The sequence below is a fragment of the Agelaius phoeniceus genome, chromosome 2, assembly GCF_051311805.1.
Source record: "Agelaius phoeniceus isolate bAgePho1 chromosome 2, bAgePho1.hap1, whole genome shotgun sequence".
In the NCBI taxonomy this organism is placed as follows: domain Eukaryota; kingdom Metazoa; phylum Chordata; class Aves; order Passeriformes; family Icteridae; genus Agelaius; species Agelaius phoeniceus.
In genome coordinates this window covers 102,187,839-102,212,752 of record NC_135266.1, presented here as the reverse complement: position 1 = coordinate 102,212,752, position 24,914 = coordinate 102,187,839, and the positions used below count along the sequence as shown (strand labels likewise).

The 24,914-nt window shown below is 63.8% G+C and overlaps 3 protein-coding genes across 8 annotated transcripts in view; 2 read left to right on the top strand and 1 right to left on the bottom strand.

Moving 5' to 3' along the window:
* CLPB (ClpB family mitochondrial disaggregase) overlaps positions 1–816 on the top strand; it is a 73,150-nt gene extending 72,334 nt beyond the window's left edge. For all 3 annotated transcript variants that reach the window (XM_054654331.2, XM_077174460.1, XM_054654329.2), the window contains one exon: positions 138–816. In XM_054654331.2, the coding sequence (XP_054510306.2) occupies positions 138–409 (272 nt within the window). In that variant the 3' untranslated portion in view covers positions 410–816. The remainder of the gene's footprint in view (positions 1–137) is intronic.
* Positions 817–4,500: 3,684 nt separating this feature from the next.
* Positions 4,501–7,943, top strand: PHOX2A (paired like homeobox 2A). Of its 3 annotated transcripts, XM_077174715.1 has the most exons (4): positions 4,501–4,708; positions 6,360–6,547; positions 7,096–7,102; positions 7,402–7,943. In XM_077174715.1, the coding sequence occupies exons 1-4, from the start codon at positions 4,501–4,503 to the stop codon at positions 7,941–7,943; spliced, it is 945 nt and encodes a 314-aa protein (XP_077030830.1). The 3 variants fall into 3 exon arrangements, with proteins under 3 accessions (XP_077030830.1, XP_077030831.1, XP_054484198.1); XM_077174716.1 differs by lacking the exon at positions 7,096–7,102 and having other exon boundaries at positions 6,360–6,543; positions 7,484–7,943; XM_054628223.1 differs by lacking the exon at positions 7,096–7,102 and having other exon boundaries at positions 7,515–7,943.
* Positions 7,944–9,487: 1,544 nt separating this feature from the next.
* On the bottom strand, positions 9,488–24,523 carry INPPL1 (inositol polyphosphate phosphatase like 1). Of its 2 annotated transcripts, XM_077174459.1 has the most exons (28): positions 24,314–24,523; positions 20,155–20,218; positions 19,197–19,347; positions 18,991–19,111; positions 18,766–18,903; positions 18,593–18,683; positions 18,284–18,373; positions 17,893–17,991; positions 17,557–17,707; positions 17,244–17,350; positions 16,870–16,972; positions 16,594–16,790; positions 16,102–16,219; positions 15,483–15,579; positions 15,261–15,399; positions 15,071–15,170; positions 14,900–14,988; positions 14,729–14,810; positions 14,553–14,642; positions 14,328–14,441; positions 14,141–14,229; positions 13,956–14,043; positions 13,718–13,873; positions 13,563–13,647; positions 13,020–13,169; positions 12,226–12,949; positions 12,017–12,135; positions 9,488–11,535 (listed from the first exon to the last, which is right to left on the bottom strand). In XM_077174459.1, the coding sequence occupies exons 1-28, from the start codon at positions 24,484–24,486 to the stop codon at positions 11,445–11,447; spliced, it is 3,816 nt and encodes a 1,271-aa protein (XP_077030574.1). In that variant the 5' UTR covers positions 24,487–24,523; the 3' UTR covers positions 9,488–11,444. The 2 variants fall into 2 exon arrangements, with proteins under 2 accessions (XP_077030574.1, XP_054484035.2); XM_054628060.2 differs by having other exon boundaries at positions 12,017–12,949.
* Positions 24,524–24,914: the final 391 nt, after the last annotated feature.

The following is a 24,914-nucleotide window of genomic DNA, read 5'->3' as shown; positions in this document are numbered from 1 at the left end:
CCACACCCCAGAGACAGGAAGTAAGTGGGATGAAGAAAAGGTTGCATGATTTTGCACTGCCCGAGTGTGGGGAGGAGCTGGCCATCTCCATGGGAGACTGCACAGGGATTCCCTGACAGAATCTGTCTGTCCCTCAGGTGGAGCGGCGCGTGGTGAACCAGCTGGCAGCTGCCTACGAGCAGGACCTGCTGCCACGGGGCTGCACCCTCAGGATCATCGTGGAGGACTCGGACAAGCAGCTGCTGAAAACCACAGAGGGATCTTCCCCCAGCACAGAGAAATCCAAGGTGCCGACCCTGCGGCTGGAGATTGTGGAGAAGGACCGCAAGGCCCGGAAACTGGAGATCCAGGCGCCGCTGAACCCCAAAAACATCACTTACTTCTTGTGAGTGCTGGGCACTCCCAGTGACAATAAAACACCCCAGGAGCTGGAGCGAGCGGTGTCAGAGAGGGCAGAGCCACAGCCCTGCCACCGCTGGGCATGGACACGGACACGGACATGGATATGGGCAGAAGCTGCCCTGGGATGGGCACGAAGGGCTCCAGGGGTGCAGCTGTGTGTGACAAGGGGCCCTGGTGCCATTCGGGGATGGGGCAGTGGATGGTCCTGGGGTTTCACAGGGTGGTGGAGGTTTTTAAGGAAGGGGGAAGCAAACTGCGGACCATGTGGGAACTTGGCATTCCCGTGGGAGGGGGCTTGCTGGGTCAGCTGGGCTGGCAAGGTGAGGAATGGGAACTGAGTGAGGATAAAAGCCACCAGGCACTTGCTCTGTACTTCCGTTTCTTTATGGCAATAAACATGCAATATGCATCCAACCCTTTGTGTCCCCAGAAGGAGCAGCTGTTGACATCACCCCCCTCATCCCAGGGCACTCCTGGGTCTCCTGCTCATCACCAGGAGCCAGGAATGTCACCAAGAGTGGGGAATACCACTGGGAGCTGGGACCCACTGTCACATCCCCCCAGCCCAGCCAGGTGACATCCTGGTGCAAACCCCTGGCTGAATCTTTTTCTCATGACCTTCTTCCAGAAAATATTTATTATCTCAAGTGGAACTGAGCTGTCCAGGTTGTCCCCATGTCCCATGGGGGCTCCTTCAGGGAGCTGCTCGTGGTGGAACAGGAGACATGGTCACTACTGGGGCCACCCCAGGGTTTTGAAGAGTAGAACATGAAATACATATGGAAATTGAACCCTCCCAGGATTAATGAGCCCCAAGCCACTGTCCTTGGGATGCAGATAGGATCCCCATCCCACTGTTACCCCCTACCCTGGTGTCCCCAGGAGGGTTTGGTTCTGGTGCTGGTTCCTGTCTTCCAGGGATACGAGGGTTGGTGGGGGATTCCTTGAACCCCCTTCCTATCCCAGTAGTTTTTTCCTGGCTTAATGCCAGGGGCTGGAGCAGGATCCCATCCCTGGAGGGTTTGGGAGTGTCACCAGGCTCTGCTGAATCTCCTAAGGTCAGATTCAGTTCCAGAGGTGCACACAGGTGTGCAATGAGCTCTGCATGTGTGTGCATGGAAGCACAAAGGTGTAGCATGTACGTGTGCATGGGTGTGCACCTCTGGGCACGGCTGTTCTCTGGCTGTGCCCCCAGGTGTGCCCTGCCCTGCTGTGCTGTGTCACATCCTGTCACACCGTGCCATCACACTGTGCCATGCCACATTGTGCCATGTCATGCTGTGCCAGGTCACACTCTGTCATGCCAAGTCACATCACCCTATTCCATGCTGTCCCAGTACACACTGTGCCACCCTCCACCATGCCACATCCCACATGCCAAGCTGTGCCAGCCCCATGGATCATAGCCCCACATGGGCCCTCCACAGCCCTTTGAGGTGGTTTTCTTGGTGCCAATAGAGTAAATGGGCTTCCACTGCCAGGAAGACTGCCTGGGAACACGGGATCTGGAAGAAGAATCTTCTTTGGCAGTGCCAGACACATTCAGTTCCCTGCATCTGAACCTCATGCACCCAATCCAGTCAGGGAACAGGGTGCCACTCGTGGGGGGGCTCAGGACACACTGGAGCACCCCAGCCTTGTCCCCAGGAACAGAGTGGCAGTGAACAGAGGCCTCCAGCACCGCTGGGAGCAGCTGTGGGGCTGGGGGACCCACCAGGACCTCCCAACACATCTGGCGGACTCCATGGGGCGATGAAGGCTGGAGAGTGTGGGTGGCAATGATGAGGTGGGTGCTGTCATCCCAACCGAGCTGGGGCTAGAGCTGGGGGAGTTTGGGGTGTGATCAGAGGGGATCTTGTAGAGGGGTCCCTTCAGAGAGGGTCCCATCGGCATGGGATCCATTGGAGGGGTTCCACCAGAGGGGGTCCACCCATCAGAGGGGTCCCATTCAAGGAGTCCCCCATCAGACAGGGGCCCCATCAGGACAGTCCCTTTGGAGCTGTTCTATCATAAGGGATCCCATTGGAGAGGGTCTCATCAGCCCCCCCAACCAGCTCTGGAGGGACCCTGACCCACCCAGGCACACGGACACATCTCCAGGCCCACAGGGAGCTCCCAGCACACAATGGGATGGAGGGATGTGGGTGCCGGTCCCCATCTCCACCACTGTGCTCGGCCCTCCCCGCTGCCAGTGCTGCCCCATCCAGGAACAGGGGGCGTCAGCCTTTACCCACCCCCCACTGGGCAGCACCGGGGACAGCCAGGCCACTGCCAGCACCCATGTCCCTTCATCCCCCACAGTCCGCAGGGATCACCCCCATCCCATGGGAGCCGCGGGCTCTACCCCCGGCTGCGCCCCATCCCACTCCCCTCCATGTTCCACTGCCTCTGCTCTCCCCCTACATCTCCCTCCTCCTCCTCCTCCTCGCCCTCCCGGCTCTGCCCGTCTCTGGGTAGCACCAGCAGCTCCTTGCGTGGCAGATTGCTGCCTAATTAGTTTAGAGGGAAAACTTAATTGAATTAACTTTTCACAGCTCCAGCAGCCCGACAGTGGGGCCTCGCTCCGCGCCAGCCCCACGCCCTGATCGAATTAACTTGTTTAGCAACCTGCCCGCTCCGGCCGCGCAGCTGGGGAGGGCGCGGGGGGGCACCGCCGGCACCCACCGGGGCCGGGGGCTCGGCCGGGGGAGCGGAGACGGAGATGGACCGCGGGGGAAGTGGGGGCTGTTCCCAGGGAACGGAATCCAGGAGCGAGCGGGACCCTTTGTGGCTTGAGATGTGGGGCAGAACGCAGGACGGGCATGGGCCAGGACAGACGGCAGGGCACGGGCCAGGAGACAGGGCGGGAGATGGGGCAAAACGTGGGGCACGACACAAGATCGGATATGGGGCAAAACACAGGGCAAGAGACAGAGCAGGATGCACGGCAGGAAATGGGGAAGGACACGGGTTAGGACAGGAGATGGGACAAGAATATAGGGGAGAAGGTGGGACAGGATGCGGGACTGGATACAGGGCAGGACAGATTCGAAGCGATCCCACAGGACCCGGCCAGAGTCCGTTCTTCCCCCACCCCCCCGCTCCCCTGGGGGACCCAAAGCCCTTCATTGGGCACAATTAGACTTTTAAATCCTCTTTAGTGAAAGTGTTTGTCTTGAAAATGTCCCAAATCCCGCCAAATCCTCCCGCATCCCCCCTCCCCACACGCCCCTCCGGTGCCGCTGAAAGGGGCGAAAGCCTTTGCCTCGGTCCCGGCAGGGGGCTGGGGGGATGGGGTGCTTTGAAATTCATCCGGGCTGAAAACTGGGGAGGGGGATTGCAAAGGCCAGAGCCCCCCGAGGAGAGAGGGGTGGGACTGAGGACCCCTCCCGAGCCGCCTGCTCCCCCTGCACCCAGGGACGGCGGAGGGCACCCAGGGACAGGGCGTGGTGCCGTTGTTTGCCCTCCTGCCCCTGGGATGCTCAGCCCCAGAGGCATGGCATGGCATGGCATGGCATGGCATGGCATGGCATGGCATGGCATGGCATGGCATGGCGACAAGGAGGGACATGGGGATCAGGATGGAGACGCACACAGGATGGGACAGGGATGGGCACAGGGACAAGACCGAGGACCTGGATGGGATGGGATGGGATGGGATGGGATGGGATGGGGTGATGATGGGGACAGGATAGCGATGGCGTTGGGGACAGGGATGATACAGAAGGATGGGACACGGGGGGAAGGTCCAAGCGCTGGTCCCAGAGCAGGCCCGCCGGGTGCTGCTCCGGGGGGTGCCCAGGGGCCGCTGTCCCCCCGCCCACCCCCAGCCCCAGCAGCGGCTGCCGGAGCCGGTCCGAGGCGGGGGGTGCGTGCGCCCACGAAGGGTTAAGGGGGGCGGGGGGCTGAGGGGAGGGGGGTGTCGGCTCCGCCCGCTCCCGCCGTCCCCGGGAGATATTGTCATGCAAAAGCCCCCGGCGAGCGCAGCCTTTGTCCGCGCTCCCCCCGCCGGTATATTAACGGGCCGGGGCGGCGGCGGTGGCGGGGGCGGGCGGGGGCCCGGCGGGCAGGAGGCGGCGGGGACGGGCGGGCGGCAGCCGGGGCCGCACCGGGCTCGCCATGGACTACTCCTACCTCAACTCCTACGAGTCCTGCGTGGCCGCCATGGAGGCGAGCTACGAGTTCAGCCCCTGCAGCCAGGCGGGCTCCTTCCAGTACAGCCCCATGCGGGGGGGCTTCGGGCCTGCGCCCGCCTGCGCCCCCCTCGCCTCCGCCAGCTGCGCCCTGGGCGCCCTCCGCGACCACCAGCCCTCGCCCTACTCGGCAGGTAAGGGACAGGGACCCCGACCCGCCGGGAGCCACCGGGGGCAGCCCCGGGACGGGCGTCAGGGAGCGGCCGCGCCGTCGGGGCTGGCCGGGATCGGAACTGGCGGGGGACCGGGGCCACCGGGGCTCGGGACCGGCGGCTGCCGGGGATGTCGGGGCTCGGTGCCATCGGTTGCCGGAGCCGTCGGTCTCCTGTACCGTCAGTGTTCGTTGCCGTCGGTGCCCGGTGCTGCGGGCTCCCGGAGCCGCCGCTGCCCTGTGCTGTCAGAACTCGATGCCGACGGTGCCCATTACTCCCGGTTCCCGGTAGCGCCGGTGCCCGATCCCACCGATTCCCGGTCCCGTTGTTGTACAGCACCGGCAGTGCTCGGTGCTGTCGGCGCCGATACCATCGGTTCCCGGTGACGACAGTGCCCGTTCCTACCCGTTCCCGGTGCCGCTGGTGCTCGGCACTGTCAGGATTCGTAACCATCGGTTCCCGCCACCGTTGGCGACCGATATCATCGGTTCCCAGTGACCCCAGTGCCCTACACCGTTAGTGCCCGATGCCGCCGGTCCCGGGAATTGTCTGTTCCCGGTGCCGCCGGTGCCCGTTCCTGCAAATTCCTGTTACTGTCGGGTTCTCGGTACCGCCAGTGCACGCTGCCGCTGGTGCTCGGTGCCGCCCGTCCCCGTTGCCGCCGGTGCTCGGCATTTCATGCCCGATGCCGTCGGTAGCGGCTGCTGTCGGTCCTTGGTGCCGTCAGTTCCCCCTGACATCGATTCCCGGTGCTGTGGATTCCCGGCACTAGTGGTGCTCGGTGCCACCGGTGCCCGGTGCTGCCGGTGCTCGAAGCCCGGGCTGGCCCTGCCCGGCTCGGTCCCTCCCGCCGCCCGTCCCGGGTCTCCCCGCTCGCCTCTGCCGCTGGGGATGAGCCCTCCCAAGCAGGGCCGCGGATCCCCGGGGATCCCTGGAGCTGTGGCGGCCCCAGAACGGGGCTGGGGAAGGTCCTCGCCCCTGCAAACCCACTCCCCGCTCCGCATTCGTTGCCACCGCGGAGGCGCTGCCTGTGGTTCCGCCGATAACGAAGGAGCTGCCGGTTGGCACCGGCACCGGCACCGCACTGCCCCGCCAGCCCTGCTCCCGCCCCGGGGCCCCGCGTCCCGCCGAACGAACGAGAGAGCGAACGGGGCCGGGGGTGCAGCGGGGGGCGGCGATCCAGCCCTGCCCTCGTCCTTCCCGCCCTGCCCGCGGAGTCTGCCCGGTTCATTGTGCCCCGTTCACCGTGCCCGGTCCATGCCCTGAGTCATCCTGCCCGGTCTACCCCTTCTCGTTTCACCGCAGCCCAGTTTGTCTTTCCTGGTTCATCCTTTGCCGATTGCTCTGCCCAGTGCATCCCCCTGCCCGTTTATGTATTCCCCGTCTATTTCTTCCTATGCGGTCCTTGCCCAATCCTTCCTTGCCCTTTCCTTTCCTGCCCGGTTCACCCCTACCCAGCTCATCCTTCCCGATTCATTTATCCCTGGCCAGTGTCCCCTGCCCAGTCCATCCCTTCTCGGTCCATCCCTTCCTGGTCCATTCCTGCCTGATGCCCCCTGCCCGGGTGTCCCCCCGGTGCCCGCCACAGCCCTCCCACTGTACCGGCTGTATTGAGTCCCCCTTTCCCTCCCAGTTCCCTACAAATTCTTCTCGGACCCGTCGGGGATCAACGAGAAGCGGAAGCAGCGGCGGATCCGGACGACGTTCACCAGCTCGCAGCTGAAGGAGCTGGAGCGGGTCTTTGCCGAGACTCACTACCCCGACATCTACACCCGCGAGGAGCTGGCCCTCAAGATCGACCTCACCGAGGCACGGGTGCAGGTGAGCTCCGGGGAGGGGAGGAAAGGGGGCTGGGGCTGGGCGTGGAAGGCTCGAATCCCCCTGGAGCAGGGACCCTGACCGTGGGACGCTGCTGCTCTGCTCCCTGCACTGGCAGGGGCGGCAGGCAGGGACCTGGCCTCGGCACTGCCGCAGTCGGGGGACACGCTGCTGTCACAGCCGTGCTCTGCTGGGAGCTCGGGGGGACAGCCTGACCCCCAGCAGAGCTCGGGCATTGCTTCCTGCCACGGCACCGTCACTGTCATGAATGATTTAGTGCAGTCCCAAAAACCTCGAGGTTGCTGAGAGTCCAGGAAGGACAGAGAGTGGCCCTTTGTGGGTGCAGATGTCCCCTGTGTCAGTGCAGATTCCTCCTGGGGGAGTCGGGACAGACACAGAGCCCCCGTGTGGGTGCAGATCCTGCTCTGTGAGTGCAGACACCCAATCTGCGCCAATGCAGACCCGTCTTTGTGGGGCCCTTCTGTGGGGGGATCCCCCCTGTGTCAGTGAAGGCCCCGCTCTGTGGCTTCGGACCCCCTCGGGGAGTGCAGAACCTCTGTCCCCACAGGAATGTGGGACCCGCAGGAGTGGGGGTCCTGGCCCCCCCCTCCAGGGGGATGGGGGAAGTGTGGACCCCCCTGCTGGCACCACGGGGAGCCGGGGCTGTGGGCTGTGGGCTCTGGCCGCACCAGGGGCAGGTGTGGGTGCCGTGTGGTGATGATGTCCCCTCCCCATTTCCCTCCCCTGCCAACACCGGAGCCCACGCCAGCAGCGCCTGGCGTCAGACTCACAAATCTACATTTTTGTGGATACGTGGATCCCTCTGGTGATGTGGGAGACATTTCCCCCGAGGGAAGGCAGGGTTGTGAAGCCCACCCCGGAGCCTGGGAGGGCTGCCTGCACCCACAGGCTCCCCGAAGCCCCAGGGACCGTGGCAAGGGGTGCTCCCACCCCCTCCATCCCCCTCCAGGTGTGGTTCCAGAACCGTCGAGCCAAATTCCGCAAGCAGGAGCGCGCGGCCAACGCCAAGGGTGCCAGCGGCACCGGCAGCAGCGGGAAGAAGTCGGAGCCACGCTCCTCCTCAGAAGACGACGAATCCAAGGAATCCAACTGCAGCCCGACCCCAGACAGCACGGCCTCCCTGCCCGCCGCTGCCCTCGGCAGCCCCGGCGGCAGCCTGAGCCCCAGCCCCGGCGCGGGGGCACCCCTGGGACCCGGCCATGCCCCCCAGCCCCTCAAGGCGCCCCTCTGGGCAGGGGTGGGGGGCGGCAGCGGAGCCCCCAACACGGCCGAGCTGCTGAAGGCCTGGCAGCCCACCGAGGCTGTGCCGGGACCCTTCTCCGGCGTCCTCTCCTCCTTCCATCGGAAACCGAACGGCATCAAGACAAACCTCTTCTGATCGCTGAACCACCGGATCCGGCTGCCCCCCGAACCCGCCTCGGCCCCCACCCTGCCCCCTGCACCCACCGCCCCCACCACGGAGCCAGCCACGACGCTCCAGCGAACGGGGACAGGGAGCGGGGACCGGCCCCTGCCCCCTCCCGGACCCTGCGCTGAGCGCGGGCAGCTCCCGGCGACACCCGTGGGTGCTGCGGGACCGCGGGGGTGCCGGGCGGGCGACACCAGCCCATGCCCAGCCAGCGTGGCCCTGGCAGAGCCTTCGGGCCTGGGGGCTCCCGGTGCACTCCAGGGTGGGGACAGATGTGGGGCTCCCCACAGCGCTGCGGGTGCTCCAGGAGAGCCCCCCTCGATGGTCTGTGCCGCTGGGCTGGGGGCGAGGAAGCACTTTATGGGGGGCGCTGGGCTCACCGGGGTACGCAGCGCCGGGCACTCCGCTAGGGACACTGTCCTCGGTGCGGGGAGGAGCTGATTTCACCCAGATCCCGCCTGCTGGCATGGATAACCCCCAGCAGGGAAGCAGACACCCCCCCAGCCCCGAAGGCTGTGGGCAGTAAATGCGGGGCTGGGAGGCTCAGCGCTCGCTGCAGGCGCTGCCAGTGGGGACAGGGAGCCAGAACTGCCGGGCTGAGGTGACCCCTCGAGGGGGGGATGGCTGTGGGATGGAGCCCTGGCACAGCCAGTGGGGTGGCTCGGAGCAGCCGGGACCCCTTGCCAGCAGCAGGGCGGGTGCTCCCACTGAAGCTGGCACGGGTGCAGAGGGACCCCCGCACACCCCCAAAGGTTCCCCAAGCGGGGGTGGTGCTGGTGGTGCCCAGCCACCCACTACACCCTGCTGCTGTGCTGCTGGGTTTCGTGGCATGGTGAGGATGCTGGCAGCCCATCCATGGATCCCTGTTCCCCCTGTATCCCTCCCAGCTCCCCCGAGGTGGGTTCCCCACTTTTCTTTCGTTTTTTGGGTTTTTTTTTAACCATTCTGTAATTTATTACCCATGTTTGCAAATGCCACTAATCCAAATTAAACTTAATTTATTGACAGTGCTGCTGGCCCCCAGCCCCTGTTGCACCCCACCCCCACCAGGGGTTGCAGGGGTGGGGGGGCTGCACAGTCCCCACCCTGCACCCTCTGAAACCCCCCCAGAACCCCCAGGTGATGCCAGAGACCCCCAGCACCTCAGGGATTATTTTGGGTGCCCCCACTCCAAGACCCCAAGCAGCTGTAGGATGCTGAAGGGGCACCCCATGGAAGCCCCCTCAAGTGGGGTGAGGAGACGGGTGCCCCACACAGCCCCCCTGGCCTCTGGGGGCCCTTTGGGGGGTGATGATGAAGAAGGTCTTGGGGGCATTGGGATGGTGACAAGGAGCATGCCAGGCTGTTGGGGGAGTGGTTTGAGGTACCCAAGAAGGGGACAAGGGAGCTGGTCCTCACCTTGCTGGGACCAGTACAGCCAGCCTGGAGGGGCCACAGATTATGCCGGGACCCAGCTCTTCCCTCTGTGTTCCCACCTTGCCCCCCTCCCCACGCCGAGAGCTCCACCACACCCATTGCATGAACATGATAAAAATCACTCCAGGTTTACCAAACACCTCCAAACACAGGAGCTGGGGTTTAGTGGGGGGGACTTCACCCCCCCAGTAACAGAGGGGGGAGGTTGGGGTATGCCAGGGGCACCTGGCCCATCCTTCATCTCAGCCGGAGTGAGGGGTGGGGGGGTCTGGGGGTAGAATCACCCCCACCCCCCCTGAGGACAGGGAGAGCCTGGAGGGAGCATCCCAGTGGGGAAAGCACAGTGGGAGCAGCCCTGTCCTGGGGACTCCCACCCTGGGGACCCTCCTGGAAGGACACTTGGCAAGGCTGGGGGCTGAGCACCCACAAGGAGACCCGGCTGCCAGCCCCGCTGTCCCCAAGGGAACACAGACCCCCATGGGGGACAGACCCAGCCAGTGCCAATGGGCAAACCGGCTGGGATAGGGGGATCTGCCCCAGAGGCACTGCTGGTGTGGGCTGGGCTCTGGGGGAAGGCACTGAGCTGGCTCTGCTCTGACAGGATTCCCAGCCTGGGGATGGACTCCCAGCACGGGGACAGGCACTCCCAGAGTGGGGATGGGACCCCCATGGTGGGGACAGGGACTCCAGGGGTAGGGACGGAATCCCCAGAATGGGGACGACAGGACCCCTGGGAATGGAACCTCTGGGTGGGGTGGGACCCCTGGGAATGAGGACAGCACCCCCAGGGTGGGAACAGGGACCACCATAGTGGGGATGGGACCCCCGGGAATGGTAACAGGGACACGTGGGGTGGAGATGGAACCCTTGGAGATGGGGACAGGGACCCATGGGGTGAGGACAGGAACCCCCAGGGGTGGGGACAGCACATCCAGAGCAGGGATGGGGATCAGAGTGGGGGTAGAACCCCTGGTGTGCAGATATGAGGTCCAGGGTGGGGACAGGATCCTCTGGAGCTGGGACAGGGACCTACAGCAAGGGGATGTGCCCCCAGGGATGGTGACAGGCACCCCCTGGGGGGGGGGGATGGGGATCTTCCAGGGTGGGAATGGGACATCCATGTTGGGGAAAAGGACCCTGAGGGGGACAGGTGCCCTGGAGTGGGAACAGGGATGCCCAGGGTGGAGACAGGAACTCTCACAGTGGGGATGGGACCTTCAGGGTAGGGACAGGATCCTTAGAGCTGGGGATAGGGACCCTGAGCTGGGCCTAGTGTTGTCTGTGGGGGCTGGCTGAGCTATCCTATCCTATCCTATCCCATCCCATCCCATCCCATCCCAGGCATCATGAAGGCACTTGGGTCAAGACATGACTTTGCTCAGAGCCTCCTCCTCCTCCTCCTAGCTGTGAGGGGTCATGGGGGGAGCCAGGGTCCCAACCAGGGAGCCAGGTTACCCCCAAACACCTCTTCTCCCATCCCTTCTCCCAATAAATAAAAAAATAACTTAAATGTGAGGACACCCCATGGGTATCCTCGTGTGAAATTATCTGACCAGGACCCACCAGCCCCTGACCCCCCACTCCCCCTTCCTACCCCACTACCCTGCACCCAGGGTGGGGGGTGGGCTGTGGAGGTCATGGGGTTCCCACTTGCTGCTGGTGATGGTGGGATGAATGGATGCAGGACGTGGGGCTGTGGGATGAAGGATCCTCAGCTGCAGGATGCACAGCTGCAGGATCTGGGATGCACATCCATGGGACCCAGGATATGGGGTCACAGGATGCCGGGCTGCGGACGCACAGCCACAGGATCTGAGGGATCTGGGATGCGTGGCCGCAGGATCTGGGATGCTCAGCTGCAGGATGCAGGGCCACAGGGTCCAGGATACGTGGCAGCAGGATACAGAATGCACAGCCATGGGATCCAGGATGTACATCTGTGGGATGCAGGATGCTGGGCCACAGGACACACTACTGCAAGGTCTGAGACGCAGGGCTGCAGGATCTGGGATGCTGGGCCACGGGAAGCACGGGATGCTGGATGTGTGGTGGCAGCTACTTGCGGAGCTGCAGGCTCTCCAGAAGGACGCGCTTGTGGCTGGGCTCCAGCACTCCAGCCTCCTCCAGGTCCTCCTCTGTGATGTCACTGGGAATGAAGCACAAATATGGGGCTCTCTGAGGGGCACCCCAGACTCGGGTGGGGTCCCCACGTGGGGGTGCAAGAGCCCCCACTCAGGCTGCTGGGTGCATACCCAGGCTCCATCCTGCCCCTGCTGTGGGGTTTTGTGACCCTCAGGGGGCACTGGGGATCCCGAGAGGCAAGGGGCACGTGGGAGCAGTGGGGACACCTTGGGGCAGCAGGGACCCCTGAGGGCAGCACAGAACCTTTGGGTGCCATGGGGCCCTCCAGGGGCCATGGGGACTCCCAGGGGAAGTGGAGACCTGCAGTAGGCAGTGGGGAACCCCCAGGGATAGCGGGGACCATCAAGGGCAGCACCCCATCAGACCTCCCCAGAACCCAGGCATCACTGTGACCCCCTGGGGAAGACATGGACCACTGGGGCTGGCCAGGCTGGTGGTGGGAATGGGTGGGTGTCCCTCCCCACCATTCTGGGGGGGCTGCTCACCTGAGGAACTCCAGGTCGTCCCAGCCATTGCGCACCAGCCCCTCCTCGTACCGCTCCAGCCCCAGCGCCCGCAGCCACTCGCCCACGCCGGGCACGGTGCCCGCGCCACGGCCCAGCGCCTGCGCCCCAACAGCCTCAGCACCATTGGGCACCCCAAAGGGAGCCCCAGCTGAGGTGCTGAGGACCCCCACCCACCCTGCATCACCCACCTCCTCAGCCAGGTCCTCCTGGATGCTCTCCTGGATGGAGTGGGGAGGGAAGGCAAGGGGGCGGCCATAGTCAGGGTGCAGGCAGCGGGGAGGCAAGGCCCCCTTGGCCAGGAGCGGTGGTGGGGGGACCACCCTCCCCTTCCCACCCCCGTAGTCCACCTCACTCAGTGTCTTGGCCATCTGCAGCACCGAGCAGGAGCGGTCATCCAGCAGCCCTCCTGGCAGGCCCCCAGGAGCAGGCAGTGCCCCAGCTGCAGGCAGCCCCCCGGGAACGGGCATCCCCCCAGCCCCCTCCATCCCAAATCCAGCCCTGGCGCCTGGGGGTGGCCGGGGGTGCAGCTTGGGCAGGGGAGCCTCTCCAAAGGCTGCAGGGTGGGATTTGGGGTCCTCACACCCGCTGGATGCCAGCAGCTCCTTAGGGGTGCCCAAGAAGGTGTTTTGGGGGAGCTCCAGCTCCCGTGGCAGCGGCGGCGGGGGGAAATCCGGCGGGGGCAGGTTCAGGGTGCCGAGCTCCTCCTCCTCATCGCTCTCGCCACCGCAGCATGCCGAGGGGCACTGGCAGCGCTCCGGTACTGCCAGCTGCACCTTGGCCTTGGGGGGCTTGCCGGGGTCCCCTGGCACCAGCAGCTGGTGGGGGACCCCCTCCAGCACGTAGTACGCTGGGTTGTTGAAGCTGTTCTTCAGGGGACCCCCTGAGAGCTCCGGCACTGCCTCCGCCTTGGACCTATGGGGACAGGGTTGAGCGTGGCACCCCCAGAGCAAGCCCCTCCCTAGCCCTGCCCGCGCTCCCTCACCGGCTCGGGGTGGCCTCGTCCCTGGGGGTGCTGCGGTGCGGGGCAGGGGGACGCGGAGCTGCTGTGGTGCTGCTCTTCTCGGGCTCCTCCGGGAGCTTCGCCAGGATGGTGGTGGGGGGCTCAGCACCAGCAGCCTTCCGCCCCACAGACCTGGCAACAGGAGGTGTTGGGTGGCCCAGGGGGCTTGAACGTCCCCATCGGGGTTCAGACCCCCAGGACAGGGCTCAGATCACCCAGGACAAGGTTCAGACCCCCTGGGATGGGTCTCAGCAGCCCGGATCAGGGCTCAGATCCCCAGGATGGGGCTCTGCCCTCTAGGACGAGGTTCAGCCACCAAAACACGGCCAGAGTCACATTCAGAGGCTCAGAGCCCCATCCCTGCCCTGTATGGCACAAAACTGGCATCAGGACTGTCCCCACTCACATCCCACACACCAACCCAGAGGGATACTCTAAGCAATACCTGTGCTCAGGTAAATCCCTCAGGCCTCCCGACCCCCAGGAACCGGTGCCCCCCACCCTGCCAATCCCTGTCCCCCATACTTGGCACTGTCCTGGGTGGCTCTGGCACCTAGCAGCACCTTCCCTTTGCTGGCTGTCGTCTCATCCTTATCGATGCTGATCCACTCTGCCAGGGAACAGGGGCTCAGTGGTGGAGTCCTCTCCCCAGGGTGCCCCCTTGGGTGAGGGGTGCTCACCATAGAGCCTCTCGCGGGTGCCCAGGCGCTCCGTGGGCACCCAGACCTTCATGGAGCCACGGATATTGCCGGTCTCCTCACCACGGTGGGACAGGTAGGTGAGGAACTGCTGAGCTGTGCTGCCAATCATGGACTTCAGGGCAATGACACACTCCCCTGGGGGTGACAGTGGGAGAGGTTGGGGGTCTGCACCCCACGGGCCCCCCGGTGCTGGCACAGTGCTGGAGTGGACACTCACCGTAGGACTCATAACCATCAAGGGATTTGACGGTGAGCAAGAGGTGCTGGTCCTGCAGGTATTCAATCTCAGAGAGGATGGGCTTCAGCTGTGGCCAAGGGAACGGGGTGCTGGCACTGAGCAGGGGTCTCCCTGTCTGCAGCTTCCCCCAGCACCCACCCTGCCAGCCCCCAGCCCCTCCTCACCGTGGGCAGCTGCCGAGATGACCACTGAACCTTGAGGAAGTTGATGTTGTCACTGCTCTGGCTGTCGTTCTCGAAGCTCTTCTTGAACTCTGTGATGGTAGCAGGACATGGCATCAATCCTTTAGCTTTCCAGGATGCCATGAGCTTCCTGGGACCCCTCTCAAGCCCTCTGGAACCCCTCACTCACCTTCCAGGCAGGTAGAATAGAACTCGATGAAAAACTTGGTGCGACTGGAAGTCTTCACGATGGCTTCTATGCTCTCAAACTCGATGTATGCCTGCTCTGAGGACTTGGAGAGCCCTCCATGGAGAGGCAAGGCATTGGAATCCCCCTGGGGCCTCTCCATTTAGAGGGAGAGGCTGGACCATGGAGGGGAAGGGGACAGCAAGGTATCCCCTAGGGCATAGGCACCTTTTTTGGAAACGAACTGGGACGTCACTCCCACTTCAAAGGAGCCGAAGACGGGTGAGTGGTCACTGGTGACAATGTCATCTGTGCACCCTGCAGCCAGTGGGAATGGGAAGAAGTTAGGGTGGAGTGGGGGACTGTCCCCAGAACAGAGTGCTGGAGTGGTTTATAGTGCTCACCATAAGCGTTGCAGTTGACATGAGTCTCGGGGTAGGACTTCCAGAGGATGCGGTCACACCAGGATGGCACGTTGGTACGCACCTGGCAGGAGTGGGGAGTGGGTGGGGGGTTTGGATTGGGGTGTCCTCCACTTCCTCCACTCCCCCAACTCCCCCTACCCCAGCACCTACCCCCGTGGGCTTCTGCTTGTGCCAGACATAGGTGTCCCTGGAGCCCCGCTCATAGCGGTAGGTTGGGGGGAAGGTGATCTCCTCCTCGCCTGCAGGGACAGCAGTGGGTCAGGACAGTCCCCACAGCAGGGGCTGCAGCACCAGACTGCCCTGGAGCCCCCCAGTCCTCACCGAAGCGCAGGAACACCTTGTGCTTCTCCTTCTCCAGATTGAGCTGATCCACCTTCAGCAGCGGCTCCAGCTCCTTGCGGCTGATGTAGTTGAGGATCTCCTGTGGGGACCAAGGTGTTGGCACTGGGCTGCGAGGGGAACCCTGACACTCCCACCTGCCTTCCCACCCCCAGCCACCCCTTCCCCTGACCTGGATGTCCATGTCCAGGCGGTAATTGAGGTCCCCAAACCAGAAGAGGTGAGTGAAGCGAAGAGAGATGTCAAAGGAGCTCAGCTGCTTATCCCCCAGTGAGAGCAGGCGCAGGATGTCCAGGTAGTTCTGGTTCCTCCTGAAGCAGGGGACACAGGGACAGAGTGTCACAGACATGAGGACAGGGCCTGTCCCAGCCCAGCCCAGGGTGGGGGTGCTCACCGTGCTGTCTTCTCATTGCCAGAGGTGAGGTGGCAGTTGACAAAGCCAAAGGAGGTGCCATTGAACATGAAGGAGACACCCACAGCGCCCTTGTTCCCTGTGAGGAATTGGGGACACAGGATGGGATCAGGCAACCCCTGATTCTACCTCAGGGACGGAGGGCCAGCCAGCCCCAGGTCACAATGATGGGGCACAGTCCCCACCTGGCCAGCCACGCACACGCTGAGAGGCCTCCTCATGAAACACACCCCCAGAGTCCCCCTCATGCAAAGCACACTTATCCAGGGCCTCCACATGCAACACAAACATTCCAGAACCTTCCCTGTGCACTGCACACAGAGCCCTCCTCATGAAACACCCGTGCTCTGGGCCCCCTCCCTGTGCACCAACAAGACCCCTCCATGTGCAACACACGTCAGGACCCCTCCTTGTGCAACACTGGGACCCCTCCCCATGCAATGCCCACACACCAGGACTGCCCATCATGCAAGGTACACATGCTGAGACTCCTCCTCATGCAACACATGCAACAACAGGACCCCCCCCAGTGCAGACACCCCAGGAGTCCCCCCAGTGCAGTGCACAGCTCGTGTCCCTCTGTGCCCTGCTGTGGCCCTACCCAGGGTGTTGGCGATCCCTGTCTTGACGCTGGAGGTGCTGACATGGCTGATGCGGTTCTCGTGCTCTGGCTTCACCAGCACCACCACCTTGATGTTCCACAGGGACTGCATGGCCACCTGTGGGTGCCAGCACCCTCAGCCCCCTGCCAGCACGTGCTGGGGCCCCCTGGGGCCACGGGGGCCCCTCTGGTGTGTCCACAGGGAATGCTCATTACTGCTTCATCCCAGCCTCTCCCACCAAGGGCTGTTCCCCATGGAATCCCACCACCATCCATCAGTATCCACAGCTACCCAGCACCAGGAGACCACCCCAAAATACCTTGTGTCAGCAGACCCGGAGCACCCACAGCCACCCAGCACCACGAGAGCACCTCAGAACAGCCGGTGTCACAGAGCCAGAGCGCAGCCACCCCTGGGACACTGAGCATCACACACCTCCACCACCCACCAGTGCCTGCACCCCAGAGCCCCCGGGGTCCCCTGGTGCTTACCGGGCGGTACTCAACCTCGGTGAAGTCCTTGAGGACGGAGCGCAGGAAGTCCACCCACTCCTTGTCTCCCAGGGAATTCTCCTGGGTGCCAAAGACGTAGATGTCGTGCGGTATGGCCATTGTCACCTCGTCCAGGGTCTTGCCCAACCCCTTGGAGGTGATCCAAGAAGTGATGTTCTTGGGGGGAGGAACACTGCCTGCAGGGGGGACAGCCCAGTTAGGGGGGGACCCTAGGGCCCTGACACCCCTCCGAGGGCTGCCCCTGGCCTTGCTCACCCATGTTCCAGGTGCCAATGAAGACAGAGATCATGTCAGGCTCGTCCTGGTGAGAGTGCTTGTTCTTCATCAGCTGCAGAAGCTGACAGAAGGCCTCACGTTTCTGCAGAAGAGGACAGTGAGCGGGGGGTAGAGGGGCTCCCTACAACCCTCTCCCTCTCCCTACAACCCTCTCCCGCCCCCTGCTTTGGCTTAGCCATAGCTGGCACCTTCTGGGCGTGGGGACTGCTCCAGGGACATCACCCAGCCATCAGGCACCAGTACCCAGTGCCTGTCCCTGAGCCCTACCAGGGCCCAGGGGTTAAATCCTGCCCCATCCCATCCCTACAAGGGACCCCTTGTCCCCCACCCACCTCCAGCTGAGCATTACCCACCCGAGCACTGACAAAAACAAAGTCTTTCCGTTGCGTTTTATCCTTTTCCTTCTCAAAAACGATGCCCAGCTTGTTCTGCACCCGCTGTGACTTGATCAGCTGCCGAACTGAGGAGGAAAGGAAAGAGCTTGGGAGAGTGCTGGCTGCTAGCTGGCTGCTGGAACCCTCCCAGGCCATGCTTTGGGGGACCCCCCAAGACGGGGACACCCCCAGCATGAGGAAATCCCCCAGCTTCCAGCTCACCACTGAGCCTCACAGGGATGCTCCCCAGAACAAAGGGTGCTGGGGTCCCCCCAGACACCTCCCCACTCACTCTTGTCATGGGTGAAGGTGTTCCAGTCCTCCTGGGAGTCCTTCTGCTTCTTCAGCACCACTAGTTTACCCCCCTCCACATCCACGCTCAGCGTGTACTTCTGTGACTTCCCAATCTTGGTCAGGTCCCCCAGGGTGATATCCAGCTTCACCTGCCAGGGGACACTGGGATGAGGGAGGACACAGGGGACACCCCAGCACCCCATCTGGTATCAGGCCTCCCCCAGAGACACCTAGGGGTCTGTGCCCTCAGTGTCACACTGGAGGTACTCAACTGATGCTGAAATCCCCTCAAAACTCCAAAACTGGGCAGGGCAGGGGGTAGGGTAGGGCTCACCTCGAAGGTCTGCACTGGGATGCTCTTGGCCTTGCGGGAGAGGGGTTGAGGAGGGGTGGCGGGGGTGGCTGAGCTCATCTCCTGCAGGGCCTTCAGTGCCTGCCAGAGCCCTAGCAGGGTCAGCTGAGAGCCCACCAGTCCCCCAGCTCCACCAACCCATCCAGTCCCACCAAACTTTCAAGCCCCACCAGCCCTCACAGTCCACCAGTGCCAGCTCCCAGTCCCACTGGTGCCTCAATCCCACAAGCCCATCCCCAGTCCCCCAGCCCCACCAGCCCAGCAATCTCTGCTCCAGTCCCACCAGTGCCCTCAGCCCCACAGTCTCTCTGGTTCACCCAGACCCCTCAGAGCACCCCCATCAGGCCATCCACCCCTGCATCTCCAGCCTTACCTTCTTCTCAATGGAGGACAGGAAATCTTTCAGCACAGAGAGTTTCAGCACCAGGTTCTCCAGCTCCTGCTCTCCACTCTGTCCTGCTGTCTGGAACCCCCAGCAGGACACTCCAGCACTGAGATGTGAACCCCAGACCCACCCCAGAGCCTCCCCCCACCCCAAGTGGCAGAGCCCACTGGCAATCTGGGATGGGGTAGGAAGGTAGGTGTTTCTCCACAGTTTTTCCCACCAGCTATGGATGGTTGGGTCTGTGGGTGCAGTTCATGGTGGGGGGCTGCCCACCATGTGTCCCCATATTCTCTTTACCTGTTGCAGGATCTTGGAGACCATGGGGGAGCTCTGCTGGTCAAACACCTTGGAGAGGATCTCCAGCCCTGCCAGCACCTTGTCCACCTCACTGGAGAGGCAAGAGGAGCCGGCTCACTGGGTGGCACATACGTCCTTCTGTCTGTTTGTCTGTCCCAGTGTCTGGCACTCACCTGTGCAGCCGTTTGCAGGAGGTGACAAGAGTCTTGTTGAGGTGGGGGAGGCTGTTGGCCCCTCCCTTCACTGCCTCCAGATCCAGGCTGTAGCTGCCCTTCAGGTACTCGTGAGAGATGCTGCTGAGCCCATTGGTGCTACAGAGAGAGCACCCAGGGGGTGAGAGACAGCAGGGAGGAGCAGGGGACAGACAGGGGACAAGCAGGAGACAGACAGACCCTCACCTCTCCACTGGCCTCTCTGGCACAGATGGTCCCAGGCCAGTGGGGCTGAGCCCCGCTGAGGTGCCAGAGAAACTGGTGGAGCCGGAGCGTGGTGGCAATGGTGGCTTCTCATCCTCTCCATCTGCAGTGGGGCAATGAGGGGACCAGTTACCACCACCCCAGGGGTCTCAGGACCCCATTCACCCACCCACATCACCCTGCCATACCTGAGTAGTCTCTGTCCTCCACGGTCTCCTTCTCCTTCTCCCTCTCGACAGGGAAGAGCAGGGTGCAGACCAGCCCCTGGTTGGGCTGCAGGTACAGGGCAATCAGCTCGCTGAGCGTCTTGAAGCGCCGCACCTGCACCCCCTGTGACGTCTGCGGGGACATCGGGACACAAGGACCATCAGCACCTGCAGCCACCATCACCTCACCCCCCCAGGTGGAGACAACACCAAGCAGGGAACCCACCATCCAGGGATGCCACCATGCAGAGATGTCCCCAAACAGGAACCTCCCCAGGCAGGGACACCGCCATGCAGGGACCCCCAGGCAGGGATAACACCACAAGGATCCCCTTGTGCAGAGTTGTCACCATGCAGGGATGTTCCCATGCAGGGATGCTCCCATTAAGGGACCCCCTCATGCAGAGACTCCCATGCAGGGATCCTCCTATGCTGGGATGCCACCGTGCAGGGATGTTCCCATGAAAGGACCCCCATGCAGAGAATCCCATGCAGGGATCCTCCTATGCTGGGATGCCACCGTGCAGGAACCCCTCCATGCAGGGACCCCCGTGCATGATGGGGTGCTGACCCCACAGCCCCACGGTGAGGACCCAGGGCCCGTTGCAACAAGGCCTGTAGGGTTGGTAGGTGGGCACATAGGGTGCAGGCAGCAGCCGTCCCTCAGCCTCCTCCCTCCCAAGGGCAGCTTTTCCTGCCTGCCTGGCCAGCACAAAGAGGGTTCTGTTGCTCTAAAAATACCCAGTGCCACAGCCGGCCAAGACAGGCACAGCCAAGCCATCCGGCACAGCCGGGCAGGCACGTGGCACGGCGCCAGGGCTGAGCCCAGCACAGCCAGAGCGACAGGTAATCCCACAGCACGAGGCCAACATCGAGCACTGCTGAGACAGAGACCCCCAGTGCCCACGAGCCAGAGGTGTCCCGTGCCCGCGCTGCCCACCTGCACAGCCAGGAAATCCTCCTCGTCCGGCAGGATGCGGTAGGTGTGGACGTGTTTCTGGAACCTGTGGCAGCAGGGAGGGCATCAGGGGGTGCTGGGGGGTGGGTGGTGTCCCCCCCACCTGCCTGCATGGCCCCTGCCAGCCCCAAAGGGATGCCCAGTATTCATCCAGTCAGACCCCTACTTCACCAGCACTGACAGTGAGGAGCTCCAATACCACCATTCCCCATGGAATGCAATGAGCTGACAGGGAACCCATGGAAAAGCCACGGGAAAATGCCTGCAGGATGGGTGCTGGGAGCCCGAGAGTGACTCCCCTGCGTGCTCCGGCCCCACAATTGACAGCACGATGTCCTTGGCAGTGCTGCTGCCCTGCTGCACTGCCTGTCTGTGCCAGAGGCACTGTCCCCAGCCCACGGCACAGGCAGGAGCTGGCAGGAGCAGGCAGGAGCTGGCAGCCAGGACACCAGGAAACAATTTATTTTCCTGTGGAAGCTGACAGGAACCAAGGACACGATCCCGGGGCAGGGGGTGATGGGCAGCGCTAAGAGATGGGGTGAAAACATCAGTGAGTGCAAGGAGCAGGACTGGAAGCCCTCCCCATTTCCCCATTTCAGGGACTCCAGGAGACAGGGAACCTCAGCACTGCCAGACCTTCCCACTCCAGGGCTGTCAGCAGGGACCGGGACTCCTGGGCTGGCCTCTGGCCACAGAGGTCACCATGAGCATTGAGGCTGCTGTCACCACACCGGGGCCACTCAGCTGCCGTGTCCCCTGCCCCAGCAGCAGCTCGACACAGGGCTGGAGGACTGGGACAAGGCAGCATCCATCCCTCCATGCTGTGCTGTGTCCCTGGAGAGGGTGCTGTGTCCCCATGTCCCATCCCTCCCCTCTGTCAGGTCCCCTGGTGTCACCCTACAGTTCTGGTTACCCTGCCACCACCCCACAGCACCGGGTGCCCTGGTGCCACCACGTTCCCTGCAGTGACAGGTACCCCATTTCTCCTGCCTCCTCTGGAGGTACAACCTACGCCAGCATCATTGGGGTCCTGCCAGATGCCCCAATGCCCAGTCAGGGTCATTGTGAGGGTGGGACCATGGAGAACTCTCCCAGTCGTAGGAGGGGCTGAATGAGAATCCACTATGGGGGAGCTGTATGGAAAACCCTGCTAGGATGGGTGAAGGGATCAAGGGTTCCCAGACTCAAAGGAGTCTGTGGGAGAATCCCAGCTGGTAGGATGGGGGGGCACAAAGAGACACCCCCAAACGAGGGTAGCATAAGGGGTCTCTGGGGGAAGTCCTAACACACAATTGGGGTCTCCACAGCAGGAACACCATTGGAGGTGTGATGTGGGTGCAAGAGGAACTCCAGTACAGCACCAGTATGTGGAACTCCAGATTGGAGGGGCAAGGAGCAGGACCCTTAGGAGGAACCTCAGCTGTGGGGGACATCAAAGGGTTCTCTGTGGATAACTGGAGGGGGCTGGAGGAACACCCGGCACAGGGGGTGGTGCTGTGGAGAGGGACTGCAGGGCCCCCTGGCTGCCCAGCCCCGCACCGCTGTCTGTCTGTCTGTCGGCTGCTATTTTGGTGAGCAGTGACGGGGAGGGGGGGCCAGAGAGCACCGGGCTGGCTACAAAGAGCCTTTATGCGGGAGCTACGGGACTCCCCTGTCGCTCTGACGCATAGCACCCTGCCACAACGCTGTCTGCACAGCGGGCACCCCACATCCCCACTGCTCTGTGGCACACACAGGGGCACCTACCACCCTGCTTCACCAAGAGCAGGATGTGGAGACTCTGGCAAGGGGGATACAGTGTGCCCACTGGCACCACCCTGGCACTGGTGTCCCCCATGAAGTGGCAGTGAGCCAGGATGGAAGGTCCAAGCCCCCACGCTCCCGTGGGACACCACACCAGGACTGTCCTCACTAGCACTGCTCACCAACCAGTGATGTCAGCACGCCCTGGGATGCCACTGCCATACGCTACCACTTCCCAATATGCAACAGTGAGGCCACAAGTGTGACACCCTGGTGTGCCACAGTGAGACACCCCAGTGTGCCATGGTGAGGGCAGAGTGAGATGTCCTGGTGTGCCACATCCAGCCCGGTGAGTCCATGGCACACCAGTGGGAGGGTTAAAGGAAGCCGATGCTGCCGGGATCCCGCTGCAGTTCCCTTTCCTCCTCCTGATTCTGCAGCTATTTTTAGGCCAATGGCTCCACAGCCCTGTCCACCCACTCACAGGCAGTGGGGGTGCCTGGTGAGATCACAGCACCAGGGACTCCCAATAGCCCTTGTTGGAGTGCAGCCTCCCAACCTGGCATCCCCATGATGGGCTTTGCCATGCTGCGTGGTGCCAGTGCCACAGGCCAGCCACGTGGCACCCATGGCCTCCTCACCAAGCAGTGAGAGACACCAATGACAGACACACCTTAGCCAGGCACCCGTACCACAATGCTGTCTGCAGCCCCCTGTCACCCACACTGGGGCCACAATGCCCTCCCTCCAGCCACATGGCACCATTAGGTGCTGGAATTGCATGCTCTCCCAGTGCTGTGCCCGGTGCTACTTGCCAGCCCAGCTCTGTGGTGGGGAGCCAGTGCCCAGAGCCACACTGTGTTACCCACATGGCTGGGAAACCGCATTTGCCACTGTCCACGGGGCAGGACAACCACGCCACCATGGAGACTGCATGCCTGGCAACTGCACGTGGCACCAGCACACAGCAACCCCAGGCCAGGGCAGGCCAGCTCACAGAGCACTCCCAACTCTCCCACAGGCTCTCAGGGCACAGAAAAGCTTTGAGTTCAAGTGTCCTCACCACCACCCCACAACCACATCAAGGTCCAGGTGCTGGCACAGGTAGCCAGCCTCGAGCAGAGCCAGCGGCATGCCCCAGGAGCATCCCAGAACATCGAGTTGCCAGAGGCCCCAGGTATGGTGGGGTGCTGGGGTGCACCACTGGGCAAAGGCACTTCAGGACCCCCAGGGCTATCAGCCCTCACCTGTGACCTGGCACAAGCTGGGAGCCATGGAGTTCCATGGCACAACTCAAGGGCACAGAGCTGTCCCCCCTTCCCAGGTTGGGGACCCCCAGACATGAGGGCAGGAGCTGGAGACCCCCAGTGCCATGGGCAGGCTCAGGGACCCCAAGAGTGTGTGGCAGGTGCCAGGACCCCCATCTCATAGACCCCCATGGTAGCAGGGGTTGGTGACACAGCCCCCCTTCAGCCAGCCCAGAGATTCCCAGCCCCTCCAGAGTCTGTTGGTGTCAGGTCTCCTCAGACACACAGGCCACAGCAGATGCCACTGCCCTGGTGCCATGTCCCACAAGTGCCAGTGTACCTCACCTGTACCCCAGGTCTCCCTGTGTCCGTGCCCCCCCAGCACCCACTGACCAGAACTGTCTCAGCCTCCCTGTGCCCAAATTCCTAGCAACCCCCACAGTACTGGTGACCCCCGTGTTCGCTGTGTCCCTCAGGTGGCTTTCCCTCTCTGTCTGTTGCCCTCTTGGTGTCCCCCCCTTCCCCAACAATGCTCCCTGCGTGCTTCCCTGGATCCCTTCCAGCGATTCCTCCCCTGTCTGTGCTTCCTTGGCGCCCCCCTCCCGCCGTCGGTGCCTCTCCCACCGTTCTTCCCGGTGCTGTGCCAGTGCTTCCTTGGACACTCGCCCTGCGTACCACAGTGCTCCCCCGAATCCCTGCAGTGACCCCACCATGACGCCTCAGTGCTCTCCCCGGTACCTCTCTGGCGCTCCCCCAAATCTTCCCTTCTGCTGGCCCAGGAGCCACCCCCGGCTGCCCTCCCGACCCCCTGCTCTCCCCGGACCATCCCCGAGGCCCCTCTGGTGCCGCCCTGAACACTTCCACTCCTACGCCCCACTCTCCCCCGGTACCCCCGCCCCGTTTCTCCCGGGATCCCCCCAAAGCTCTCGCCGGTGCCCCCTCAAGCTGCCCCCTGCAGCTCTGCCATGGTCGCCCCCGGTCCTCCCCCCGACTCCCTGCCCGTGCCTCCGCAGCTCCCCCGGCCCCGCGCCGGTCCCCTCCCGCTGCACCCCCTCCAGGCACCCCCGATGGCCGCTCCCGGCTGTCCCCCCATGCCCCGCCGGCACCGCGGGGGTGTCCCCCCGGCACCCCCCCGCCTGTACCCCACTCACAGCAGGCAGAGCGCGTAGGCCCCCGCCACGCTTTCGCTGTCCCGCACCAGGAAGCTGCCGTCCCGCCCGGCCCGCGCCAGCTGCTCCTCGGCCGCCGCCCGGCTCAGGTCCCGGTGGTACCAGGGGGGCACCGGCACCGGGGCCGCTCCTCCCGCGCCCCCCGCGCCCGCCATGCTCCGCCGCCGGGGCCGCGCCGCGGGGCCGCGCTCTGAGGGGGAGGGGGAGCCGAGGGGCGGGCAGCGGGGCGGGGAAAGGTGGGGGACGGGGACATCCCGGGGACAGGGGAGGGCTTCGGGGGCTGGGGGCGCCGTGGGCCCCAGGGGGGCACCGATGAGGTACCCGGGGGCCCACGGGAGAGATCCGGTGGTGGCCACCGTGAGAGGCGATCGCGGGAGGGGACCCGCGGGGATCCTGGGGGAGCAGCAGGGGGAGCTCGGGGGAACACCGGGAGAGCACTGGTGGGGTCCTGGGGGCGCACCCGAGAGGCACCGGGGCAGATCAGGGGCCCTGAGTAGGATGTTCAGGGGGGCATCGGGGGGTCTGACCGAGGGGCAGCGGCACCAAGGGGCGGAGAGCAGCGGGTAGCGGGCAGCAGCACTGG